Source organism: Puntigrus tetrazona, unplaced genomic scaffold, assembly GCF_018831695.1.
Source record: "Puntigrus tetrazona isolate hp1 unplaced genomic scaffold, ASM1883169v1 S000000528, whole genome shotgun sequence".
Taxonomy (NCBI): Eukaryota; Metazoa; Chordata; class Actinopteri; order Cypriniformes; family Cyprinidae; genus Puntigrus; species Puntigrus tetrazona.
The window spans coordinates 1,050,001-1,072,500 of NW_025048164.1; the positions used below are offsets into that span (position 1 = coordinate 1,050,001).

A 22,500-nucleotide genomic window follows, 5' to 3' on the forward strand; every position below is an offset into this window, starting at 1 on the left:
ATCGTGGACTCACTTGATTAAAGCTGCTCTCTTCTGTAATCTCTAACATCATGCACGCCTCGCTTCTTTCAGTACTGTCCCTAATGCTTTTAAACCTGCAGCTCTGACCCTCTTCTCTGTAGAAGTTTGTTTAGGCAGGCTTTAATGTCATCTATGTCTGTTTGTTGTAGTGGCTTTTACGGTTTAATGGATTGATGAAAGGTGAAAGGTGCCTATAAATAAAATCATACTAGAAACACTTTTTGCGGTTAAATGACAGACTCGGCTGAACGCACTAGCTCTTCTTCAGCAGCATTTGAGCTTGTGCATCAAAACTAAAGCTGTTGAACTCTCCGCCTCGGTTCTGCTCTGATTGGTGGCGTGTGTTTAGTCGTAGGGCTGCCGGAGTCGGTGGAGGACGTGTGTCCGGACGTGCCTCGTCTGGACGGTCTGATGAAGGACATTAACGACATGTCGGAGTCGGGCGCTCGCTACACGGAGATGCCGCACGTGATCGAGGTGGTGCTGCCCATGCTGTGTAACTATCTGTCGTACTGGTGGGAGCGAGGCCCGGAGAACCGGCCCGCGTCCGTCTGCAGCAGCACCGTCACCTCGGAGCACCTCAGCCTCATCCTCGGGAACATCCTCAAGATCCTCAACAGCAACCTGGGCATCGACGAGGCCTCCTGGATGAAGCGCATCGCAGGTCTCACACGCACCGACCTCACCAAGTATTCAGTTAACACACCTCAGCGATAAAAACACAATTTTAAATAGATGAAAAGCTAGATAGAGGTATTTAAAAAATGAAAATAACAATTAATTGACAAAAAAACAACAATTTCCAAATTAAAATGAAAATGGAAGACACTGCCATAAATCATGATTACGTTATTATTTATTAAAAAAATAAATAAAAATGGCAAATAACTTAACATTTAAATGGAACAATACAAATTAATAATAATGATTATAATAATACTGTAAACAATATTATTAACTCAGAATAACACTCATGATCATTGCAGGAATATTTTATAAAACATATATAGACATTTAGACAAAAAGTACAAATACAGCAGGAGCTAAGCCTTAAAATGAAAACTGATTTTTTTTTTTTAAATAAAACTGAATGCATAATATTAATAGAAACTATGATTTCCCAAAATAACAGCCATGAACTCAAAAAACATTATTTAATAAAATAGACATATTGAAATAATAATAAAAAGTACCACTGTCTCAAAGTAACACTGTCATGAACTCAACAATTATTCTCTCTCTCTCTCTCTCTCTCTCTGTGTGTGTGTGTGTGTGTGTGTGTGTCTCTCTCTGTGTGTGTGTGTGTGTGTGTGTGTGTGTGTGTGTGTGTCTATGTCTGTGTGTGTGTGTCTCTGTCTCTCTGTGTGTGTGTGTGTCTCTCTCTCTCTCTCTCTCTCTCTCTCTCTCTCTCTCTCTCTCTCTCTCTCTCTCTCTCTCTGTCTGTGTGTGTGTGTGTGTGTGTGTGTGTGTGTGTGTGTGTGTGTGTGTGTGTGTGTGTGTGTGTGTGTAGTGTACGCTCAGCCCATCATCAGTAAGGCGCGTGCTGACCTGCTGAAGACACACTTCTTGCCGACGCTGGAGAAGCTGAAGAAGAAGACGGTGAAGGTGGTGTCGGAGGAGGAGCTTCTGAAGGCTGATGGCAAAGGCGACACCCAGGAGGCGGAGCTTCTGATCCTAGATGAGTTTGCGGTGCTCTGCAGAGATCTGTACGCCTTCTACCCTATGCTCATCCGCTACGTCGACAACAACCGGTGATGATCACACCTTCAGAAATTAATCGCTTCAGTTACATGTTTTTTAATTATTTATTTCAAAATTATATAGTGCAGCATCCAGCATGAGTTGTATTCATTCATATATTCAGGAGTTCTGAGTTAATTAGCTGATTAAAGTGTGGCACCAGGTGTCTCAGACACTGAATTTGGGTTATAATCATCAAACTTAAAAGAAATAAACATCTGAAATATATCAGTCTGTGTGTAATGAATGAATATAATATACAAGTTTCACTTTTTGAATGGAATGGAAAACTTTTCGATTATTCTAATAATATGAGCGGCACCTGTATAAATACACATGCAGTGTATATTTAGAAAATATTTACTTTTGTTTACACAAAAATCTACATGTTTACACAAATAAAAAATAATATAAAATAGTTTTGCTAAATACACATATACATGCATGTGTTTATTTATATATATATATATATATATATATATCACAGTACACACACGTCAAAGACATGTTTTTTTCGTAGTTTAAAATTTTTATTAGTGTATTAGTTTTATTTTAAAATAATAATAATAATAATTATTGTTGTTATTATTAATAATAATATTATTATTATTATTATTATTTAATTCCTAGTGGTTTTTTTTTACTTAACATATGGTTAAATAATGATTTTTTTTTTTAATATTACTTTTATAATTGAAATCAATTAATTTGTATTATGCGTTGATTTGTTTCAAAATTATTTACATTTATTTTACAAGTTTTTTGTTAATTTAATTTGACTTTATGTATGAAATTATTGAATGTACTTGTTAATTATTCTAACTAGTTTGTTGTGGTTCAGTTTAATGATTAGCTGTGATCTTTCTGTGTCTCAGGTCTCGCTGGCTGAAGGAGCCGGATGCTGACTCTAACGAGCTCTTCAGGATGGTGGCAGAGATCTTCATCTTGTGGTGTAAATCACACGTAAGAGCCTGTCTTATCACATTATTATTATTTTAATCAGCGTAGAGCAGCATGGCATCGTTCATTAGGAGCTGAAGATGTCCGTCTCCGTTTCTCTACAGAACTTCAAGAGAGAAGAGCAGAACTTTGTGGTTCAGAATGAGATCAATAACCTCTCGTTCCTCACCGGGGACAGCAAAACCAAGATGGCGAAGGTACGAGTGAGAACCAGCGACACGAGCACAAAAATGCAGATTTGATCGCAGCTATAAACTACATTTGAACAAGTATTCACACAGAAAATAGCTGTTTAAATGGTAATAATGTTTACTGTATTTTGGGTCAAATGAATGCAGCCTTGCTGAGCAGAAGACGTTTTGAATCCTAAAATTGACTACAGAAGTGAACGTGATCTTGATATACGAGCTGCTCGTGAAGACAAACCTGAGCTTCAGATCGACCGTATTAATCTTTCATTGAACATTTGGCTTCATGAAAACACATGAGCACTAATCTCACACACGCTGATAGCCTGGCTTTGTTTTCAAAGGAGAACAAGTGAAGCCCATGAACCTGTCACACATCATGCATGTGTTTACTAATCAAAAGCTATATTACCAGCACCTTTTTAATTCAACTTTGAATTATTACTTTTTTAGCTGATTGTTAAATATTCTAATTCTAATCTTTGCCATTTTAAATTGTTTCATTTTGATTAGTTTCTAATTTTTTTATTGTTTTTACCTTCAAATCATTTATTTTCATTTTACATTTTATTTCAGTGATTTAGTGTCTTTTTTTAAAAATGTTAATTTTATTTTAGATAACTATGATTTGAATGAATTAGTGTTTTATTTATTTATTTTTTTTTTGCTTAAAATTAGCTTTTTAGATTTAATAAATTTCAGTATTTTTTTATTTTGATTTATATACAGTGTTAATATTTTTTACATATTTTTTTATTTTGTTTTATTTTTTCCCGGAGTTATTTTTAATGCGTGTATTTTATTTATTTCATTTTTTTTATAGTAGAGCTAATATAGCTTTTTAAGTCATTCGTGATAAAACATTTATAACCAAATGCACTGGATAACTCTCACAGGAAATGGAAAATATTAGTCCGGTCGGCCCAGATTGGACCGTCAGAAGTGATTTGGATGTTGAGATTGAATATTTTCCTGAGTGTTTCCTGTGTAACTCTTCTTCTGTCTTTCTTCTTCATGCGCAGTCATTCCTTCACAAGGCCCAGGTAGCTGCATGAGCTCCTTCATGTTTGTCTGCGGCAGACTCGCTTCAGCATGATGTCTGAGTTCTTCTCTCAGTGATTCTGTGTTTGTCTCCAAGCCTAAAATCAGAACTTCAGTACTTATTAGTATTTCGAATTAGCTTTTATTTTCAGATTTCATTTTAATTTTAGTACTCCACTTGAACTTACTGGGGGGTTGCAGTTTAATTTAGTGTTTTTTAGTACAGCTAGTACAGTGGTATAATGAGGAAGCAAAAAAGAAAAGCGTGAACAAAAAATTATGACAAAAGTGCAAAAATTACTTAAACTGTATATCGAAAAATATTGGTGTTTTCATATTCCTTATTACCTCTAATGGATTTTTATATGTTGTTGATAAGAACAAAAAGGTAAAAAACAAAAATCTATATTAAAAAAGAACGTAAAAATATTAAATACCATAATAATGAATATAAAAGACGTCACTAAATTACTAAAGCATTAAAAATAAATTTTTTGTTATTTTAATGCAGTGTTTCTTTTTTGATATTTTAAACCACAATTCCAATGTTTGTCTGAAAAATTCTGACTTTTAAGTTATAGCGTGCATTCTTCATTTAAAGTATAAAGCGTATGTGCTTTTAGCTGCATTTCAGAGAACATTTTATCAGTAGCAGCAGTGGTGTGTGTGTGTGTGTGTGTGTGTGTGTGTGTGTGTGTGTGTGTGTGTGTGTGTGTGTGTGTGTGTGTCAGTGTCAGATGTGGTCTTCTCTGGTGTTTCAGTGTGTGTCGGTTCTTCTGCTGTTGTTTTTTGTGTTGGCATTTTCTTCTTTAAATGTGTTTTTTTTACATTTATGAATAATCATAAGACAGCAGGGTTATCTGTTTTTCAGATCAGAATTTTATATATGTCTTTATTGTATTGTGTGCGTGTGTGTGTGTGTGTGTGTGTGTGTGTGTGTGTGTGCATGTGCGTGTGTGTGTGTGCGTGTGTGTGTGCGCGTGCATGTGCATGTGTGTGTGTGCGCGCGTGTGTGTGTGTGTGTGTGTGTGTGTGTGTGTGTGTGTGTGTGTGTGTGTGCGTGTGTGTGTGTGTGTGTGTGTGTGTGTGTGTGTGTGCGTGTGTGTGTGTGTGTGTGTGTGTGTGTGTGTGTGTGTGTGTGTGTGTGTGTGTGTGTGTGTGTGTGTGTGTGTGTGTGCGTGTGTGTGTGTGTGTGTGTGTGTGTGTGTGTGTGTCAGGCCGGAGGTCAGGACCAGGAGCGGAAGCATAAGAAGCGCCGTGGAGACTTCTACTCCGTCCAGACGTCTCTGATCGTGGCGGCGCTGAAGAAGATGCTGCCCATCGGTCTGAACATGTGCACTCCGGGAGACCAGGAGCTCATCCTGCTGGCTAAGACACGATACAGCCTGGTACAGGGGTCACGGGGTCAGGGGTCACCACTGTGTGTGCCTGTGTGTGTGTGTGTGTGTGTGATTTGGTGGTTTTGTTTGATTGTAGAGGGACACAGATGAGGAGGTGAAGGAGCACATCAGACAGAACCTCCACCTGCAGGAGAAGGTCAGTCCTGAACACACACACACTCCTTCATACACACGGTCTCTATCACACACACACACACTCTGTGTCACCCAGTCTGCGGATCCGGCCGTCCAGTGGCAGCTGAACCTGTATAAGGACGTGATGGTGAAGACGGAGGAAACTCCGGATCCGGAGCGGAGCATCGAGAGAATCCAGAGCATCTCAGCCGCCGTCTTTCACCTGGAGCAGGTCACTTCTCACACACACACACACACACACACACACACTGATCGACCAGTGGCATACTTATATACAGATTCTTATCTTATGTTTAGATCAGGGATGCAGCTCTTTGGTTAATATTGAAATAAGTCTACAACATGTTCAACTTGATATGAATCCAAACCAATTAAATAGTTATTTCATAGTAATTCATTCTTTAAAATACTCTATTTATTTGTTAATTTGTAGTGTTTTTTCACGATTGAATTCATTATTAGCTGCTAAAAACACTCCAAACAGGATTTGCTCTTCCTGCTTGAAATAATTAGACATAGATGCTAGAAAAAAGGTTCATACTCGGTGTGAGAGATTTTCCAACTTTATACTTCCAAGGACAGCTGAAAGTGTTCGTGAAACACTCATGTCTGTCTCTCTCTGTGTGTGTGTGTGTGTGTGTGTGTGTGTGTGTGTGTGCGTGTGTGTGTGTGTGTGTGTGTGTTCAGGTTGAGCAGCCGTTGCGCTCTAAGAAGTGTGTTTGGCAGAAGTTGTTGTCTAAGCAGCGGAAGCGAGCCGTTGTGGCGTGTTTTAGGATGGCTCCGCTCTACAACCTGCCCAGGTAACACACCTCCCACTGCCTTCAGCCTCTGATTGATCGTCACACTGAGACCCAAACCATGAGCCGAGTCTGAACTCTGTGTGTGTGTGTACTAATATATGTTTTAGTGCTGTCAAACTATTAATCATGATTAATGGCATCCAATATTTTATAAATACACACACATGCATGTGTATATTTCAGAAATCACATATATATATATATATATATATATATATATATATATATATATATATATATATATATATATATATATATATATATATATATATATATGTATTATATATGTGTGTGTATATATATATATATATATATATATGTATATATATATGTATGTGTGTGTGTCTGTTTATTTATAATATGTATAAATATAAATATAGACATTTATATACATAATAAATATACACAGAACACACATATTATAGAAACAAATCCTCTTATTTCGGTTCTATGTGCTCAGAAACAGTCTGTAATCTAATACTGTAGTTTGATTTGTAGGACTTTTTGTAGGCTTTTATTTCTCATCTCTTGTTTCCTCTCTTCATCACGTCCCTGTTCTCAGGCACAAAATTAATAATTACTTCCTGAATTGGTGCCGTCACTGTTGGCTGAACAGAATTGCCGTGAGTTCTGAGAGTGACGGTCTGCTGGCCGCGCTGACGGTAAACGCTCTCAGACTCGTCTTCCTTGAGCCATGGTTTGGATGAGCAGCCAGACGGACCCTAACTAACCAACTAACTAACTAGCCGACTAACCCTCCAGCCCTGTTTCCCAGGCTGCTCCCTGCTAACCGTGTCTGCTCTCTCCCGTCTCCCGTCTCAGGCACCGCTCTATTAACCTGTTCCTCACGGGCTACCAGCGGCTCTGGATCGAGGCAGAGATGTACTCCTTTGAGGAGAAGCTAGTGCAGGATCTGGCAGTAAGTAATGATGGGTAATCTGGTCTGAGGTGAGCCGCTGGTGAACACACTGGACCCTGAGGAGCCAAACGCTAGTTCTGTGTGTCTTAGCAAAGTATTTACCCCCTCTTTTTTTGTGTGTGTGTTGTTTTTATTTTTTTTCTAACATTTTGCTGCCTTATGTTAGACTGTTAGATGTGCACTACACACAGAATAATAGCTCCGCCTTCTTTCTTTGAGTAAACACTTGGGCGGAGTTATGCAAAGAACCCCACTCTGTGATGTAGAGAAGTGGGGGCGTGTTTAAACGAGTTGTTTTAGGAGGGTGCGAACAAGTTGTAACTTTTATAAAGAATATCTCTTTGGTTTTGAGACTTCAGGGATTTTATCTGTGCAACAGCTTTAACACTTTAAATCACATCACATGACCCCTTTAACAACTTTGCAAATTTATTAAAAATAAAAAAACATAAATAACTCTATTGGATAAATAATCATACTCTTATCTGGGAAAGTTGAAGCGTAGCTAGGAGCGTTCATAGCGCTTGTAGATGTTACTAGACTTTGAGTGAGGACGCTTCAGACGGAGCCAAACTGAGCAACTAAAGGAGAAGGGCTTTGGATGATGATCAAGAACCTGATGGTCACTCTAACTGAGCTCCATGATTATATGTGGAGACAGCAGAAAACAAAACTACTTGAAGCTGTATAGGAGCTTCAGCTAAGTGTTGAGTTTAGGGTATGAATACTTATGCAATGTACTTATTTCAGGTTTTATTTATATATATTTATATATATGCTTTGTGATTATAGTGTATGGAGTGTAGATTGATGTGGAGGAAAAAGTAATTTAAAGCATTTCAACATAAGGCAGCAACATTAAACGTGGAAAAAATGAAGGGGTATGAATATGCATTGTACGTGTATTTACTTTTTTGTTATTATTTAAAATGCAACTTAAAACTGGGCTTTCTTCCAGCTAATACACATATATTAATTGGCAGTGTGAACCCACTGATCACACTCATACTACAAAAGAGCATATAATACTGTGTTTTAGTGCAGTCTGTGGAGTAATCATCTATAAACGCTCCTGAGGGTCAGACGGTGGGGTTTCTTTACTTCCTGAGCTGATCATCACTAACTCTCTGCATGTCTTTCTACACTAGTCCTCTGTAACCCGTTTGACCCAAACGATCCTTTTAAGTGACTGCTCTCTTTTTTGCATGTTGAAGGTTCTCCCGTGACATGCAAATAAATAAATTAAATATTTTATATTTTTAAAGTTTTAAAGTTAAACTGTTTCAGTTGTGCCTTATCTTTTGAATTCATGTTTGTTTTAGTGCTCAAGTTAGTACATTTTAAAATGAAAACAATCAGCTCAGTGCTAGTAAATAAAAATGGCAAATGGTATGCAAATTAACTTTTGTTTTGATTGGGTTTATTTTAAAATTATTAAGACAGAGATCATAACTGAAACAAACTGAGACAGATCAGAAGTGTGCTTGTGTAGCTGATGCTGAACAGAGTGAAGAGCGTGTGTGTGTGTGTGTGTGTGTGTGTGTGTGTGTGTGTGTGTGTGTGTGTGTGTGTGAGAGAAGAAGACGCAGCCGAAGACTGATGAGGAGGAGGAGGAGATCACAGACACTCAGCCTGACCCTCTTCATCAACTCATCCTGCACTTCAGTCACAACGCCCTGACAGAACGCAGGTGAACACACACACACACACACACACACACACACACACACACAGAACGCAGGTGAACACACACACAGACACACACATACAGAATGCAGGTGAACACACACACACACTCACACACATACACACACAGTGTGAACACACACACAGAACGCAGGTGAACACACACTCACACACACACACACACAGAGAACGCAGGTGAACACACACTCACACACATACACACACAGTGTGAACACACACACAGAACGCAGGTGAACACACACACACACTCACACACATACACACACAGTGTGAACACACAAACTCACACATAGAACACATATGAACACACACACACACACTCACACACATACACACACAGTGTGAACACACATAGAACACATATGAACACACGCACACACACTTGGTCATACTCACAGTCATGCATGCTCACATACTCATTCACACTAATGTATCTTCAGTCACACACTCACAGAATGCAGGTGAACACACACACACACACACACAGTGTCTGAGCTGGAGTGGATCTGTGTGTTGTTGTGATCATGTGTGTGTTCTTGTTTCAGTTCTCTGGAGGAGGATCAGCTCTACATCGCATACGCAGACATGATGGCGAAGGTGTGTGTGTGTGTGTGTGTGTGTGTGTGTGTGTGTGTGTGTGTGTGTGTGTGTGTGTGTGTGTGTGTCGTTCACTCCATCATCATCATCAGGTCATATACATGATTTATCATACAATACATTTAGTGTGCATTAAATAATATTCATTGATTGCACAAAATAATGAATTATTCACCAGATTTATACTTTATCTGAAGATGAAAAAATAATCTCTCCTGATTTTTGTCATAAGAGTGATGTAAATTTTGACCCATGTATGTTTCTACAAACAGCTGCAGATGACTCTTCTGTGCTCCAGAGACACTGATATGAAATAATAGGCATTTATTAGACAGAAAACAGCAGTTAATTACATCTGAGCATTTTGTAATGAGCAGATAAGTGTTGACCGACAGATCATGAGAATTAATGAACTGAGAAATAATTAATAATTAACTAGTTAACTACATCTAGAAATAAGAATTGTGTTCCAAACACTTGACCAATCACAATCCTTCTGAGACTGGCGTGTGACTCGCTGTTCTTCATCTAGAGCTGTGCTGAAAATGAGGAAGAGGAGGAGGAAGAAAGAGAGAAAACATTTGAGGTGAGCAGAGACTGAATATGACTGAAATCAGACAAACCTGGAGACCTTCTGAACCGTGTGTGTGTCTGCGTGTGTGTGTCTGCGTGTGTGTGTCTGCGTGTGTGTGTCTGCGTGTGTGTGTCTGCGTGCGTGTGTGTGTGTGTGTGTGTGTGTGTGTGTCTGTGTGCGTGTGTTTGTGTGTACATTTATGTGTGTGTATGTTTCTGTGTGTGCATATGTCTGTGTGTGTGTGTGTGTGTGTGTGTGTGTGTGTGTGTGTGTGTGTGTGTGTGTGTGTGTGAGATCAGGAGAAGGAGATGGAGAAGCAGAAGACTCTGTACCAGCAGGCCCGGCTCCACGACAGAGGAGCTGCAGAGATGGTCTTACAGATGATCAGTGCTAGTAAAGGTACACACACACACACACACACACACACACACACGCTCCGAGCGATCCTCATTACCGAGTGTGTGTTTGATGATGTTTCAGGTCGTTTGGGGCTGATGGTCACCTTCACGCTCAAGCTGGGCATCTCTGTTCTGAACGGAGGAAACATCACGGTGCAGCAGGTAACACACACACACACACACACTCATTCAGGAGCTGTGTGACACACACGAGTCTCACGAGTGACAGTGGTTTCTACACACAGAAAATGCTGGACTATCTGAAGGAGAAGAGAGACGTGGGTTTCTTCAAGAGTCTGTCAGGACTGATGCAGTCGTGCAGGTGATTGTTTTACATCTAAGAACTCTGAAATTAAGTCTCCTACTCTACACATGCACTATTTATTTGATTGTTTTTATTTAAAGAAATTATTAGAATTTTACTTTATGTAATGCAGTTGTTAGCATTTTATTTTGATATTTTTTTTCTATTAGTTATTTTGTTTCACATGTTTATTTAATTATTTTTGTTATTTTCTATTATAATTTTTATTTTATTTTTTGTGATAATATATTTTTAATTGAATAATTTTATTTTGATAATTAAATGTATTGATTAAATTAATTAAAAAGGAAATATTGATTAAAAGATTGAATTATGAGATTGTTATGTGTTGATTGTGTTTGTACAGTGTTTTGGATCTGAACGCGTTTGAGCGGCAGAATAAGGCCGAGGGTTTGGGGATGGTGACGGAGGAAGGGTCCAGTAAGTCTCTCACACACACACACACACACACACACATCTAGATCATACTGCACTGTGATCATCTCACAAAACACACGCATACATTAACACTTTTATTCATCGAGGACATATTTCAACTATATACGCCTTTTCTTTGAACTTTCTATTAATCTGTGTATCCTGAAAAATAAAGTGTCTGATGGTTTCACAAAAATACTGAGCAGCACAGATAATAATCTGAAATGTTTCTTAGCAGTGAATCAGTATATTATTATGATTTCTGAGATTCAGCTGCGCTTCACACACATCCACGCAGAAAACACACATTTTTATTGAATGATATTCACAGCTGTGTCCCTGTCGCACCTTGTATTTATCTTAACAGCAGCTTCTGTGCTCATAGTGCATGTTTAAGAGAGACTGAAATAGTATTTTCATGTTAAAAGAGTCATGTATTACAGCACTCGGCTGGGTTTAAGGGGACTTTCATACTTCACGTTTGATTGATTGATTTCTTCACGGTGCTGTATTACAGTTGCTTACAGAGTTTTTCCGTGATTTCCATCTTCATGTTCTTCTTCAGAAGCGTACAGTATGCACACAGTATCTCTTTACAGTTGGTTTGTTGTGAACGAAAGACGCACGGGTCATGTGACGCGGGCATAAGTGATGGTGATGTTTCAGTGTCAGTATCTCTGGTTCTTCTGGAAGTTTCCGTCTCTTCTCCTTTGCTTATGTCTGTTTTTCTATGTTGATTTTTTTCTTCTCGTCATCTTTTGTCATCGGTGGCAGTCAACGTGAGGGAGCGCGGTAAATACACGCTTCAGATTCTCCTGTCTGTCGTCCGTCTGTCTGTCTGAATGCAGTGCATGTGTCATGTGACAGGAAGTGAACCCCACTGATGTCCCTCCTTTTCTGTCCGTTTTTCTCTCTCTTGTATTTCTCGCTCCTCTTCCTGTTCTTAATAAATATGCAAGTGATGCTGGATTGACACGACTAATGAATAAACCCTCGAGTGTTTAGGAGGAAGTTGAATATGTTCATGGAAAGAGAAATAACCGTGAATGAACCTTAAAAATGCTCTTGCTTTCCATTGGTATGTTATTATAGATCAGGGTTTTGCAAACTGCAGTTCGTGAGTAGAAGCTTTTGTCAAATAAATCTTAAAAGTTAATGAATAAAATTTTTTACAATTAGGAAAAAAAATGGTTTAAACAATCAAAATAAAGCACGTGCAAACTCATTTAAATTAAATTAAATGAAAATGATCTAAATAAATTAATAAAAATAATTGCAAAACAAAAACAATCAGAAGGTAAAATTAAAACACAAAACGTACTAATTGAATGTGAAATTAAAATTAATCATTTTAAAAAGCAGAATAAAAAACACTTAAATGAAAATGTTAAACTAAAATAAATAATTCAAATTGAAGATGTTTATTTTATAATTTTATTTATTTTTTAGCTAAATGAATAATACGGAAATAAAGGCAGTCAAAACCAAATACTTATTAATACTTAGCTAAACAAAAAAAATATGAATAATTTAAAAATAAACGAAAAATCACTAGAATTAAATAATGTTTCATTAAAATGTATACTTTTTTTAAATAAAAAAAGACAACATATTTATTTGCCCAATTTTTTTTGTGATGTGACCATTAACTGACCCCAGAGAGCCGTAAGTATGTGATTAAACAGACATGAATCACCTAAAGTCTGACAAAGTGCCTGTAATTATCATGGCCAACTTTTTTCAATGCCATCATATTACAATCAGATTTAGAAATTCTTATTTTTAGTCTGTGCTCTTCTTCTTGAGCTCAGTGTGATATAATCCTGATGAGATTGTGATCACATAACCTCCTCAAATATGATGCCAGATGGATCAGAGCATGGATCGGTAGAAGAATTAGTTAACTAACCCATTAACACTAAAAGCTGAAGAGACAGACAGAGTCTCTGTGGTCGTCTAGATCTGTTGAGGGGATTATCTCTGAAGTCTCTTTGTTTCCCTGAAGGTTCTAAAGTTCTTCAGAATGACGAGTTTACCAAAGATCTGTTCCGGTTCCTGCAGCTCCTGTGTGAAGGACACAATAACGGTGAGAAATCTGAGTAATAGATCGTCTGAATCACGCAAGCATACAAGCACTTCAGCTGGAGTGACGCTCGTGTGTGTTTCAGACTTCCAGAACTTTCTCAGGACACAGACGGGTAACACCACCACAGTCAACATAATCATCAGCACCGTGGACTACCTGCTCCGACTGCAGGTGCACCCGCACACACACACACACACACACACACACACATCAGTGTGTCCCTCTTCCTGTTACAAACACAACCAAACTGACAACACTATATCCGCATAGCAACGTCCTAGTAACCACTCAATACACCATAACAGCATAGCAACACCCTAGTAACCACTCAAAACACCAAGATCACATAGCAACACCCTAGTAACCACTCAATACACCAAGATCACATAGCAACACCCTAGTAACCACTCAATACACCAAGATCACATAGCATTGCCCTAGTAATCACTCAAAACCCCATAATCATATAGCAACACCCTAGTAACCACTCAAAACACCAAGATCACATAGCAACACCCTAGTAATCACTTAAAACCCCATAATCATATAGCAACACCCTAGTAACCACTCAAAACACCAAGATCACATAGCAACACCCTAGTAATCACTTAAAACCCCATAATCATATAGCAACACCTAGTAACCACTCAAAACACCAAGATCACATAGCAACACCCTAGTAACCACTCAAAACACCAAGATCACATAGCAACACCCTAGTAACCACTCAATACACCAAGATCACATAGCAACACCCTAGTAACCACTCAATACACCAAGATCACATAGCATTGCCCTAGTAATCACTCAAAACCCCATAATCATATAGCAACACCCTAGTAACCACTCAAAACACCAAGATCACATAGCAACACCCTAGTAATCACTTAAAACCCCATAATCATATAGCAACACCCTAGTAACCACTCAAAACACCAAGATCACATAGCAACACCCTAGTAATCACTTAAAACCCCATAATCATATAGCAACGCCCGAGTAACCACTCAATACACCATAACAGCATAGCAACGCCCTAGTAACCACTAAGTTACCAAACCAACAAGATCATATAGCAACATCCTAGTAACCACCCAGTACACCATAACAGCATAGCAACGCCCTAGTAACCAGTCAATACACCATAACCGCATAGCAGAGCCCTAGTAAAAATATGGATCAGAACACTCTGTAACCACTAAAAACACCATCACCGCTTCGCAACACCCTGTTAATCAAAACAATATTAGGACATAAAACCCTGGCAACCACACAGAACACCATAGCTCCCTCATAGCAGTGTCCGGTGCTTTTTCTCCCGGTGAATGTGAGTGTTGTTCTGCAGGAGTCAATCAGTGACTTTTACTGGTATTACTCTGGTAAAGATGTGATGGACGAGGCGGGTCAGAGGAATTTCTCCAGAGCTCTTGCTGTAGCCAAACAGATCTTCAACTCACTCACTGAATACATACAGGTAACATGAAGACCTTTATTTTGTCATATTGCATTATATTGCATTATATATATATATATATATATATATAATTTTTTTTTTTCATGTATTATTTTGCATATTACTCAGTATTATGCATGTTTATTTATATTGTGTATTTTTAGAAAAAAATTTATATATATATTTAGTATGTTTATTTTTTTCCTTTTAAATAGATTATAATTCTGTGTAGCTCACATGCACAAACAAATTTCCTTAGAATTTTTATTTGGTCATTTTTCTAATTTTCTCATTTTTGTCTCATTCAGGGTCCGTGTATCGGGAACCAGCAGAGTTTGGCTCACAGCAGGCTCTGGGACGCCGTCGTCGGATTCTTGCACGTCTTCGCCAACATGCAGATGAAGCTGTCACAGGTGCATTATTCAGTCACTGTCTGTGTGTGTGAGTGTCCTGCTGATCGGTTTGGAGACAGCTGTAAGGGCTGTATCTGCAGTAGTGTCTGTGAACACTAGATGTCTCCCCGAGCAGCCTGAGCGTTCTCAACATCGTCAGCCGCTGGAGTCCTGTGACTGGAGCGGAGACCTTGAGCTGCTGTTGTTTGATGGTGCATTAGCAGATTGAAGATGATTTAGTAAATGAAAGCATGCAGACCCTCACAGCGAGTCTCCATCACTCCTCTTCATCACACTGATGGACTTCTGTCTTGATTCCTCACAGGACTCCAGTCAGATCGAGCTGCTGAAGGAGCTGATGGATCTTCAGAAGGACATGATTGTCATGATGTTGTCGCTGTTGGAAGGTTCTGCTCTTAATCTAGTCCTAGTCTTGTGTCAAATTTTAATCATTTGTAGTCAACTTGCCTTTTTTTTGTATAGTCAAGTTTTAGCTTGCTAAAGTATGTTAATTTGTAATGTACTGCAGTCATATCATGCTGCACATCAGTTAAACTAATCACAAATATTATGATCAAAATTATAATTTGCGACTATATATGGTTGTCGTCTTCTTGAGAAATGATTATGAAAGATGACAGTAGAGTCATTGTTCAGATCAGATTCAATGTTTATTTTGTAGTTTCTTATAATATTATTTTTTAAATGTCAAGTTTTCATTTTATTTCTGTTTTATTTTGGGTTATTTTAATAATTAACTAAATGACGATATAAAATTATTATGTTTTGTTGTTTTAATTTTAGGTAAACTAAATAAAAATGAAAAACATTGCTTAAATAGTCATTTTAGTTTTAGATATTTTAATAAAATGTTTCAAATAAAATGCATTTATTTCAAATTACAAAATGTTTTTCTTACGAATTATTGCACATATTGCAAAAACAATGACTCCTAATATTAATTCCAATAATTCGATCTTATGTTCATATTTTTCTATTAAAACAACAACAAAGACTTGTACACTCATGCACTTCTGTACTGTGGCATTTGACCATTTTCATATTCATTTATGTTAAAAAAAGTTATAGTTTGCCCTAAAATAACTATGGTTTACTCTCCCTCTAATTCTCCCAAACCTGTATTTCTTTTGTCGAACACAAAAGAAGATATTTTCATAAATGTAACCAAACAGCTGACGGTAGCCAATGACTTCCATAGTAAGTCAGTCAATGGCTGCCAGCAACTGATTGGTTACTAACATTCTTCAAAATGTCATCTTTTGCGTTCGATAGAAAAATGTAACTCATACAGGTTTGAAACGACTTGAGGGAGAATAAACACTGACAGAATTTTCATTTTTGAGTGAAATGTCCCTAGAAGACCACACCTCAACTCACATTCAAAACAAGCCCTAGAAAAAACTCTGTTCTCGTTCAGGAAACGTTGTGAACGGGACCATCGGCAAGCAGATGGTGGACACTCTGGTGGAGTCCTCCAGCAACGTGGAGATGATTCTCAAGTTCTTCGACATGTTCCTCAAGCTGAAAGATCTGACGACCTCGGAGAACTTCAAGGAGCACGACCCCGACCGTAAAGGTGTCATCTCCAAGAAGGAGTTCCAGAAGTCCATGGAGAACCAGAAGCAGTACTCTCAGTCCGAGATCGAGTTCCTTCTGTCCTGCGCCGAAGCTGACGAGAACGACATGTTCAACTACGAAGAGTTCGTCAAGCGCTTCCACGAACCGGCCAAGGACATCGGCTTCAACGTGGCGGTGCTGCTCACCAACCTGTCGGAGCACATGCCTCACGATTCCCGTCTGTCCACCTTCCTGAACCTGGCCGAGAGCGTTCTGAACTACTTCGAGCCCTTCCTGGGCCGCATCGAGATCATGGGCGGTGGCAAGAGAATCGAGAGGGTTTACTTCGAGATCAGCGAGTCCAGCCGAACGCAGTGGGAGAAACCACAGGTTCGCATTAGTTTCCACTGCAGAAGATGGTGCTGCATGCTTTAGATCTGCTTTGAATCGATCTGTGTTGAATAAAGTGTAGCTGCAATACAAAAAAATAGCTTTGTGGATGGATTCTGAGATCTTCATTGCGAGTCTTTCTCGAGGCGATTCTGAGCTTAGTTTTGAAAAACAGAGGCCGCTGCATGTTTTAGGTCTGCTTTGAATTGATCTGTATTGTATAAAGTCTATTGATTCGTGGTTGGATTTTGCGATTTAGCATTTCTACTTCGTCCGACGGTATGCTTCCGCATACGACAGTCAGCAGATGTAAGAGAAAGGTGTTTATTGCATCTGAAATATGGATATTTTCTTGCAAAAATGCATGTATGGGAGGCCTTAATTAACCCCTCAAGCCATGTGAGGGACGTTGTGTTACTGATGAGAAGAAACACCCGGCCACTGCAACAGTTTTTATATACCGCTTATAAGAAGATAAGTCGTTTACGCCCGAGTAAGCCTTGAGGGCGAGTAAAACATGGCTAGTTTTCATTTTTGGGTGAACTAACCTTTAAGTGTGGTTTGAACCGCAGGTCAAAGAGTCCAAGCGGCAGTTCATCTTCGACGTCGTCAACAAGGGAGGAGAATCCGAGAAGATGGAGCTGTTCGTCAACTTCTGCGAGGACACCATCTTCGAGATGCAGCTGGCGTCTCTGATCTCCGAGCCGGACGCCGCTGAGAGACCAGAGGAGGATGACGACGAAGACGAAGATGATGCTCAGAGCGTGGATCTGGAGGAGGACGAGGAAGACGGCGCGCTGGAGTCTTCCTCGGCGTTCACTCTGGCCTGCGTCTCCATGAGGAAGAGTCTCTCCGGCCTCCGTCAGCTGATGACCTTCAGGAGCATGAGGAGACAGTATCGCAAGCTGAGGAAGATGAGCGTCCGCGAGATGATCCGAGGATTCTTCTTCTTCTTCTGGATGATCTTCATAGGCATGTTCCGCTTCCTCTACAGCCTGGTCTGGGGTTTCTTCCACATCCTGTGGTCCACGCTGTTCGGCGGCGGCCTCGTGGAAGGAGCCAAGAACATGAAGGTGACGGATATTCTGGGGAACATGCCGGATCCCACGCAGTTCGGGATCCACGGAGACGTCCTGGAGCTGGAGAAGCTGGAGTACTGCGACGTGTCGTCGGTGGCTGAGCTCGGACGCATGGCGGCGGGGGAACAGGCGGAGATGGACCTGATGACGGAGCTGATGAACATCCAGCCCAGGAGGGAAGGAGGCAAACACGGCCTGGAGCCGGGGCTGGGAGACGTGTCCGAGGTGATCGGAGTCGATGCCCCGTCTCTGGCCAGCGCCGTCCATCAGAAGAAAGCTCAGGTGTGTGTTCACGGCCTCGGAAAGAGTCTTCTGCTGCAAAAATGCAGTGAAATGATCAAATATATTAATTGTTTTATATAGTTGAGTAATGATGCTGAATATTTAGCTGCACGTCACAGAAATAAATTAAACACACATTCACAAAGAAAACACTTATTAACAGATAATAATATTTCAATGTTATTGTCTATTTTTGATCCAATAAATGCGGTCTTTAGTGAGGAGAAGAGACTTCTTTTCAAAGCATGAAAAAATCTTACTGAACTCAAACTGTTGAATTGTTATATATATTAGAATTTTAGAGAGTACACACAGAAAGATGTTTATTGATGAATCTGACATCTTTTCTGTGCAGGAAGCTGCCAGTAAACAGGCCACTGAATCTGAGAAGAAATCGGAGTCGGAGAAGGCTGAGTGAGTGTGTGTGTGTGTGTGTGTGTGTGTGTGTGTGTGTGTGTGTGTGTGTGTGAGAGAGTGTGTGTGTGTGTGTCTGTCTGTTTGTGTGTGTGTCTGTTTGTGTGTGTGTGAGAGAGTGTGTGTGTGTGTGTGTGTGTGTGTGTGTGTGTGTGTGTGTGTGTGTGTGTGTGTGTGTATTCACTTGTGTGTGTGTTTATGTCCACAGTGTGGAGGACGGAGAGAAGAAGGACCAGGACAAGGGTAAAGAGGAGAGCGTGTCAGACTCTCTTTCAGACGAGGAGAAGAAACCTCTGAAGAAGAGACGCGGTCAGAAGAAGGAGCAGGCCGAGGCCTTCATGGCAGCGTTTTTAGCCGGTCTAGACGTCTATCAGACCAAAACCCTGGTGAGGAACACCACATCACTCTTCATCGGTGTCTCTGGAGAACAGAAGCGCTCTTCAGCAGCTGTATCTCTAGCAATACATTATTTGGTCTTTTATTTAAGCCAAAAATCATTAGGATATTAAGAAGATATTTAGTACATTTCCTATCGTAATATGCATTGCTTAGAACTTCTTTTGGACAACTTTTGATGATTTTCTCTATAAATAGATTTTCTTTGCACCCTCAGACTAAATAGTTGCATCTCAAATATAATCATATCCCAACAGCTCAGGTTTATTTGTCTGAACAGGTCTTCAGAAGGTCAGGACGAGGAGTCGAGCTCTTAGCGTGTGACTCGTGTAAATGAGTCTGAACCCAAACGAACTAAACGACTCTTTGTTTCAGAACTATCTGGCCAGAAACTTCTACAACCTGCGCTTCCTGGCTCTGTTTGTGGCGTTCGCCATCAACTTCATCCTGCTCTTCTACAAGGTGAACAGAGAACTTAAATTATAAATAATATAAATAATGATTCTTTTTTATTTCATTATATCTTTATCGCTGCTTCCCTCTTGTCTAAATTGTTTAATTGTTGGGGTTTTTTTTCCCTTTTTTCACCCACTGTGTATCAAAAAAAGAAGTGTTTTAAATTTAAAGCCTACTTTTTAAAAATTTATTTATTTTTTGGTCGTTATCTTCCTTTTTGCTGATTTTTATTAATTAATAAAAGATTTTTTTTTGTAACTACCTTTTTTGTGCTAGTTTTGTTTATTTTGTCTTTTCCCACCCTCTATGTATTATATACAATAAGAACTAAAAAAATACATTTGCATAAATTCGTCAGATTTTCGTCAGAGCCTCTCGTTTGAGTTTTCAAAAGAAAGTCTTTAGTAATTAATCGTTTTACTGTTTCGCCCGATGAGCCTCTTCTTCAGTCTGTAAAGACAGGTGTTGTGTGCAGGTGACCGGCGAGGACGCGGAGGACCTGGACCCCTGGACGCGGCGAGAGGAGGACGAGGAGGACGAAGGCGTTCTGGAGTATTTCGTTCTTCAGGAGAGCACGGGCTACATGGCCCCGGCCCTGCGCTTCCTCGCCGTGGTGCACACGCTCATCTCCTTCCTCTGCGTGCTGGGATACTACTACCTGAAGGTCCGCCGCTCCTCCAGCTCCTCCAGCTCCGCCTCACTTCTTAGTGAGGAGCTCAGCTAAAGCTCTGCTTCTCCTCCGCTCAGGTCCCGCTCGTGGTGTTCAAGAGAGAGAAGGAGATCGCGCGCAAGCTGGAGTTCGACGGCCTCTACATCACCGAGCAGCCCTTCGACGACGACATCAAAGGCCAGTGGGACAGACTCGTGATCAACACGCCGTGAGTCTCACAAACAGACCGGGTCTCGTTCATCAGCGTGTTCCGTAAAGTGCATCAAATATCAGACCTTGGTTTTTTTTACTAAGAACTTTTCTAGTAGTTGTGTCTCAGTCATATATTGTCCGATCAGAACAAACCAGACGTCGGTGGAGAGAGGATTTATTCAGATGTTACGGGAGGGATTAGTTTTAGGGTCACACGGAGACAACATGACACACATGTAAATAGAAATGAACAAAATAGAGTAATTAACTGATGTCTACCTCGTGTTTTTGCTGGATTTAAGATGCGTTCGTGTAAAATGACTCGAGATATTACGTCTCGTTTTCTGAAATCATTGCTTAAAACAAGTAAAAGCATTAAGAAAAATAATCTTGATCAGAATTTGAATTAAAATTCTTTTTCTTTTTGGACTTGTTTTAAGTAACAAAACTTAATTTTTTTTCATTTAAAAAACAAGCGGATTCATCTTGATTCAAGATTTATTTGATGTTTGAGGAAGAAAACATTTTTTGCAGTGAATATGTATGATTGTGCTATTAATAAAAGCGAAACACAAATCAAATCCAATTTTATTCTAATGTAGACATGTATTAAATATGTTAATGGAATAGAATTACATTATTAATCAATCAATCAATCAATCATTTTTATTTATATAGCGCTTTTAACAACACAGGTCGCATCAAAGCACTTTTATTTATATAATATTATTACATTATATTATATTATAATGATGTTTGTGCGTTTATACTAAATGCATTTCCACTGCTTTCGTGCTATGCTTGAAATGAACGGTTTATCTTGATTTAAATGTTTGCTTCTATTCGTTTAAAAAAGGTACCATATAAAAATACCCCCCAAAAATAGGTTTCTATGATTTCTATGTTAACTGATGTGAATTCTAAACATGAATTGGTGTCTGCATCCAAACTCAAACTACTATCAAACGTGCATTTCTACAAAACGGTCTATTATTATTAATATCATCAGGCAACACAAACCTGTTTATCACTCATTAGAACATGCACCAACTAAAAAATTCATTTTCTGGTTTCTTGAAAGAATCAATATTAATAAATGAAAGGTACTTCTGGCCATATCTAATGCAGAGCACATGAAAGTGTGTGTGTGATGTGATGGGACCGTGTTCATGAAGTGTTCAATATTCTGTGTGTTTTACGCAGGTCTTTCCCGAACAACTACTGGGACAAGTTTGTCAAACGCAAGGTGACTGATCAAATCAGAATATGAATATGAAGAGTGAATCTCATACATGAAAGACCAGGTCACACTTCAGGAAAAAACTGAGAAGCAAATCTCTATACATTAAAAAAATATTATTATAATGATTATTGAATGCCTACAGTATTTTTTTATATATATATATATATATATATATATATATATATATATATATATATATATATATATATATATATATATATATAATGATTAAATGATTAACGCATACAAAATAATTTTTCTTTACATAATGTGTGTATATTTATTTTTATATATTTATTTATATTTGTTTTGTGTATACTTTACATATAAATTTATATTTATATAATTTATTCATATAAATTACATTTATAATATATTTATTTATGAATTTATTTCATTATATTTAATGTGTAAACATTATTAGCATATTTCTGGTAAATATATACAAGGGTGTGTGTGTATTTATATATACATAATTAATATATTGATATTAAAAATGGAGGTGAGCACGTTTAGTTATGGGAACAGACGTCACTGTACACAGACATCGCAATGATTCTTAAAAATAGGTTTTTTTGTCTTTTTTTGATTTTGGGGTGAAATATAAGCTTGTTTATGAATATTCTTATAGTGAATATGATGTGGAG

At 38.7% G+C, this 22,500-nt stretch overlaps 1 protein-coding gene across 11 annotated transcripts in view; it reads left to right on the forward strand.

Moving 5' to 3' along the window:
• The window catches only part of LOC122334450 (ryanodine receptor 3), a 113,669-nt gene that overhangs the window by 85,407 nt on the left and 5,762 nt on the right, over nucleotides 1-22,500 (forward strand). For 2 of the 11 annotated variants that reach the window (XM_043232367.1, XM_043232368.1), the window contains 31 exons: nucleotides 371-685; nucleotides 1,532-1,772; nucleotides 2,637-2,724; nucleotides 2,826-2,918; nucleotides 3,932-3,952; nucleotides 5,168-5,338; nucleotides 5,427-5,486; nucleotides 5,562-5,696; nucleotides 6,173-6,285; nucleotides 6,848-6,947; nucleotides 8,785-8,894; nucleotides 9,457-9,508; nucleotides 10,041-10,094; nucleotides 10,382-10,481; nucleotides 10,563-10,642; nucleotides 10,726-10,802; nucleotides 11,152-11,225; nucleotides 11,997-12,014; nucleotides 13,228-13,308; nucleotides 13,391-13,479; nucleotides 14,654-14,782; nucleotides 15,070-15,174; nucleotides 15,479-15,560; nucleotides 16,592-17,121; nucleotides 17,694-18,482; nucleotides 18,838-18,896; nucleotides 19,105-19,282; nucleotides 19,668-19,754; nucleotides 20,224-20,412; nucleotides 20,496-20,626; nucleotides 21,814-21,856. In XM_043232367.1, coding sequence (XP_043088302.1) covers nucleotides 371-685; nucleotides 1,532-1,772; nucleotides 2,637-2,724; nucleotides 2,826-2,918; nucleotides 3,932-3,952; nucleotides 5,168-5,338; nucleotides 5,427-5,486; nucleotides 5,562-5,696; nucleotides 6,173-6,285; nucleotides 6,848-6,947; nucleotides 8,785-8,894; nucleotides 9,457-9,508; nucleotides 10,041-10,094; nucleotides 10,382-10,481; nucleotides 10,563-10,642; nucleotides 10,726-10,802; nucleotides 11,152-11,225; nucleotides 11,997-12,014; nucleotides 13,228-13,308; nucleotides 13,391-13,479; nucleotides 14,654-14,782; nucleotides 15,070-15,174; nucleotides 15,479-15,560; nucleotides 16,592-17,121; nucleotides 17,694-18,482; nucleotides 18,838-18,896; nucleotides 19,105-19,282; nucleotides 19,668-19,754; nucleotides 20,224-20,412; nucleotides 20,496-20,626; nucleotides 21,814-21,856 — 4,394 coding nt within the window. Of the gene's footprint in view, nucleotides 1-370; nucleotides 686-1,531; nucleotides 1,773-2,636; nucleotides 2,725-2,825; nucleotides 2,919-3,931; nucleotides 3,953-5,167; nucleotides 5,339-5,426; nucleotides 5,487-5,561; nucleotides 5,697-6,172; nucleotides 6,286-6,847; nucleotides 6,948-7,107; nucleotides 7,205-8,784; nucleotides 8,895-9,456; nucleotides 9,509-10,040; nucleotides 10,095-10,381; nucleotides 10,482-10,562; nucleotides 10,643-10,725; nucleotides 10,803-11,151; nucleotides 11,226-11,996; nucleotides 12,015-13,227; nucleotides 13,309-13,390; nucleotides 13,480-14,653; nucleotides 14,783-15,069; nucleotides 15,175-15,478; nucleotides 15,561-16,591; nucleotides 17,122-17,693; nucleotides 18,483-18,837; nucleotides 18,897-19,104; nucleotides 19,283-19,667; nucleotides 19,755-20,223; nucleotides 20,413-20,495; nucleotides 20,627-21,813; nucleotides 21,857-22,500 lie in introns of all 11 variants that reach the window. The other 9 variants (XM_043232372.1, XM_043232376.1, XM_043232373.1 and 6 more) reach the window with 7 other exon arrangements.